This window comes from Salmo salar, chromosome ssa04 (assembly GCF_905237065.1).
Source record: "Salmo salar chromosome ssa04, Ssal_v3.1, whole genome shotgun sequence".
In the NCBI taxonomy this organism is placed as follows: Eukaryota; Metazoa; Chordata; class Actinopteri; order Salmoniformes; family Salmonidae; genus Salmo; species Salmo salar.
The window spans coordinates 1,950,065-1,954,343 of NC_059445.1; the positions used below are offsets into that span (position 1 = coordinate 1,950,065).

At 44.0% G+C, this 4,279-nt stretch overlaps 1 protein-coding gene across 2 annotated transcripts; it reads left to right on the forward strand.

The window, feature by feature from the left end:
• The first annotated feature begins 58 nt into the window (after window positions 1–58).
• Window positions 59–4,172, forward strand: LOC106602106 (testis-specific gene A8 protein). Of its 2 annotated transcripts, XM_014194575.2 has the most exons (3): window positions 59–1,997; window positions 2,315–2,369; window positions 2,692–4,172. In XM_014194575.2, exons 1-2 carry the CDS (start codon window positions 701–703, stop codon window positions 2,356–2,358), a joined length of 1,341 nt encoding a protein of 446 aa, XP_014050050.2. In that variant the 5' UTR covers window positions 59–700; the 3' UTR covers window positions 2,359–2,369; window positions 2,692–4,172. The 2 variants fall into 2 exon arrangements, with proteins under 2 accessions (XP_014050050.2, XP_014050051.2); XM_014194576.2 differs by lacking the exon at window positions 2,315–2,369 and having other exon boundaries at window positions 60–1,997.
• Window positions 4,173–4,279: the final 107 nt, after the last annotated feature.

A 4,279-nucleotide genomic window follows, 5' to 3' on the forward strand; every position in this document is an offset into this window, starting at 1 on the left:
GGGGCATGACATGGCTGCTGGACTAGTCCCATGTGTTAGACCCCTCCCCCCCCCAGATGGTCACGTGCCCCCCACGGCGGAATGATGTCAAGGTATGTCATCCTGAGCCCTGAGGTGAATGGAAGGTAAGTACAGTAGACGGTAAACAATGTTTTAATTACTTTTATAAAGATTGAATGTTATTACTTCACACATGATTTGATATCTGTAATTAAATGACCCTATCAGTATGTAGGCTGTTGGTAAGACCGTGGTACAGGCCTACATAGATACCATTACAGTACGATACCTTTTTCCTTACATAAACTCAAGTTTAGATTAGTTGATGTCCATAGAGTTGATAACCTGCCAATATGTGATTCTCTGGAAGAAAATACTAGACTGCTGTAATACAATAACTCACCCACATCTAACATGGTTACTCTGTAGGTTATTACTGATTTAGTATGGTATCTGTTGTAATAATAACACTATCACCCACATCTAACATGGTTACTTTATGTAGGTTATGACTGATTTAGTATGGTATCTGCTGATCTGCTCCATCCTTTTGTATATACAATATTTTTGCATATACTTTTCTGAAAATCTCACCAAAGTGTGTCTGCAATATACAGGCATCCTTTTTGTCTTTCTTGCAAGACTGACATGACTGTTGCTTCTCTTTTTAGATGCTGTGTCTGACATCACGTCTGCCTCCATGAAGCTCCTGGCCAGCTCTGAGATCGCTGCTGCCTCGGTAGCCGAGAGGAGGCTCATGCCCGCCGTCCAACACCTAGAAGACCGGACTGAAGAACCCTTGCTCGCTCCCGCTGAGGACATTCTAGAATCCCTGGAGGTTCCTAAAGCTAAGGTAGAGCAGGAAGTAGTATCTGTGGAGGTGGAAGTGGCAGTAGAAGCATCAGCTGCAGAAGCAGCTGTCGTGGAAACTGAAGAACCAGAAGAGGAGGCTGTTGTTGCTGCCCCTGATGTCACAGAGGAAGTGGTTACTGAGGCGACCCCTGAGCCAGAGGAAGTAGTTCCGGTCGCCGTAGAGGAGGAGACGGCTGCACTTCCCCTAGAGGCCCCAGAGCTCCCTGCCGCTGTGGAAGTACCTGTGGCTGAGGCTTCTGCCGCTGTGGAAGTACCTGAGGCTTCTGCCGCTGTGGAAGTACCTGAGGCTTCTGCCGCTGTGGAAGTACCTGAGGCTTCTGCCGCTGTGGAAGTACCTGAGGCTTCTGCCGCTGTGGAAGTACCTGAGGCTTCTGCCGCTGTGGAAGTACCTGTGGCTGAGGCTTCTGCCGCTGTGGAAGTACCTGAGGCTTCTGCCAAGGAGGGACCAATAGTAGAAGCACCAGCAGTAGAGGAATTTTCCCCAGAAGAGGCTGCCCCAGTCGAAGAGTCAGCGCCAGTTGAGGCAGAGGTACCTGCAGCCGAAGAGGTAGCAGTAGTAGAGGATGCTGCCCCAGTGGAGGAAGCCCCAGTAGCGGAGGAAGCCCCAGTAGCGGAGGAAGCCCCAGTAGCGGAGGAAGCCCCAGCAGCGGAGGAAGCCCCAGCAGCGGAGGAAGCCCCAGCAGCGGAGGAAGCCCCAGCAGCGGAGGAAGCCCCAGCAGCGGAGGAAGCCCCAGCAGCGGAGGAAGCGGCAGCGGCAAAGGAGGCTGTGGAGACAGCCCAAGTGTCTGAGGATGAGGGGCTCGTCGTGGAGGCGGCAATGCTGGCAGCAGCCTCAGCCCTGGATGTTGTGGAGGCAGAGGCAGCCCCGGCTGAGGAAGTCAAGGAGGCCCTCTTCACTTCATGCCACCAATGTGAAGCCCCAGCTTCTGAGGCTCCCCCAGTTGAGGCTGCTGTGGCAGTCACCCCCGTGGAGGTTGTAGAGGCTGCATCTGTGGTGGAATTAGAGGCTCCCCCTGCTGGTGTGGAGTCAGTTGGTGAGGCAGTGGAGGTGACCGCAGAGGAGCGTGCCACCGATTGGCCTGTGGAGCTGACCGCAGAGGGAGTGGAGGAAGCCAAGGTGGAAGGTAAGTCAGATCTCTACACTCTATTTCTTATGTGGGATTTTTAGTATAGTTCTTTTTTGTTGTTTTTACATACATTTAGAGTTAGGAAAAGGCAGACAATTTAGATAAATATATTGCTTGTTTTCTTTGAGTAAAGGGCCCTTTGGTCACAAACAACAGGGACATGTTTCATTTTTATAATATAATTAATTAGGATAAGAAACAAATGTAAGACCCCGACCAATACCACATATAATACAATACCTACTGTGGCCAACATATAGTAGATTCTCCCTAAACTCTGTCCCGTTTCTGTCCCACCTTTACTATGCCAACAGGAGAGACTGCCAGGCCAGTAAAGAGGTCCTGCTCAGTGATGTAATAGTACAGAAGGTAAATAGAATGACAGTAGCATAGAATTAGAACTAGGACAACAGACGTTCCCATTCTAAGCAACATTCCATTTGAATGTTTGATCATGGCATTAGAATTCTGTGCCCCTTCAGAATTCCGTACATTCCGACTCTTTCACACAAGAAAAGGACATTATTTTCAGAGCTACTGTGTGTCTGCTCAATTTATTCTAATTCTATGGACAGAACACATTGGCCCCAGATAGCTAGTAGTTGCTTGCATGTTGCATTACACATTGGATTAGTTGCTAGGAAGGATACATGGATTTTCACTAAATACTGTTATTCTTTTTCCTCCCCAGGTGCACAGAGTATGAGCCTGATGTTGCTGACAGCCCAGTCCTGACTAGAGACTAGCGAGATGTGCCTTCTGGAATAGTCAACGCCCACAGCTGTCAATCAAACAGGACGATCAACATAAAACACACACAGAATTAGAACTGGTTTGAATTTAATTCTATAATTATAATAAACTAATTATATTTAAATGTTGTCTAATGACAACAGTTGTCAACCTTGTAACTACATTCCAGGTTCTCACTCAGTTTCTTGGTCTTGTATTATCCCTACATTTATATTTACGTCATTTAGCAGACACTTTTATCCAGAGTGACTTACAAATTGGTGCATTCACCTTATGATAATCCAGTGGAACAACCACTTTACAATAGTACGTCTATATCTTTTTTTGGGGGGGGGGTAGAAGGATTTCTTTATCTTATCCCAGGTGAGGTGACACTTCTGTAAGGGTTTGAAGTCTGACTTTATTCTTAGGTTCAGACCCAAATGTCACCTTATACCCTATATAGTGCACTACTTTTGACCAGGGCCGTAGGGGAATTGGGTACTATTTGGGACGGACATCAACTATTTCTCAGTACCACCCTGTTCCACAAGGTGCCACTGTTACCAAGCTGACGAAGACCACTTGAATGTATTTGAAGTTACTTGATAAATTATCGTGTACTTGACATAGCCTAATGAATTCTGACTGTATTTTTTTTGATTGAATGAAATAAGATCTGAATTGGTGTATTAAACAGTAGGCTATTAGACAATGTCTAGATGATTGTGTTCTTCAAAGACTGTTGGGTTAGTTCTGCATGGAGTTTTTTTTATTCTATCAGGGAATATCTAGATTAAGTTTAGTTCCCAAGCCAGTAAACTGTTGGTAGACAGTATTGTACCTATGTGATGTAAAAATAAAATGTATGTTTCAGTCCAATAACAATCTATGTAATAGCTTTGCAGGTGGGGTTGGTTGGTGAGGTTGGGTGGTTGTGTGTGTGTAACACAGTATGGAAAGACTAGTTGTCCAAACTATCCTGTGGTTATATATTCATGTTGCTTGTGTATATTCTATAGAAAGACTAGTTTGAAGATCAAAACTAACACTATCCTGTCACTATATAGTCATGTTGTGTATATTTTAGATGGAAAGACTAGTTTAAAGGTGGAAACTAACAATATCCTGTCATTTATTTAAGTCATAATATAATTGTCATTATGTAATTACTAAAAAAGCTACTATGATGTCATACTCAGAAAAGTGTAATGTTGTATTTCTAAATTGAATGGAGCTGTACGCTTATTCAGAATGGACAAGTGGACTGTACACTTTTGACTTTGAACTTCATTGACATGATTCCATATCTAATTATGAGATTCAATTTGGAGAGGCCTTTTTTTAATGGATGAAATGATCAACTCAATAATTGTTTTATGTATAGTATGTTATTGTAAAGACTAATTCTTTGTAAATAAATAAAGGTGATTTAAACTGTTTGGTTGGCAATGTAATTATTGGGATGTTTTTGTATGCTACAGGATAAAACAACATTTTGGACAGTAGATGGAGCTCAATACTTCCATTCGATCTCCTTCAATCCG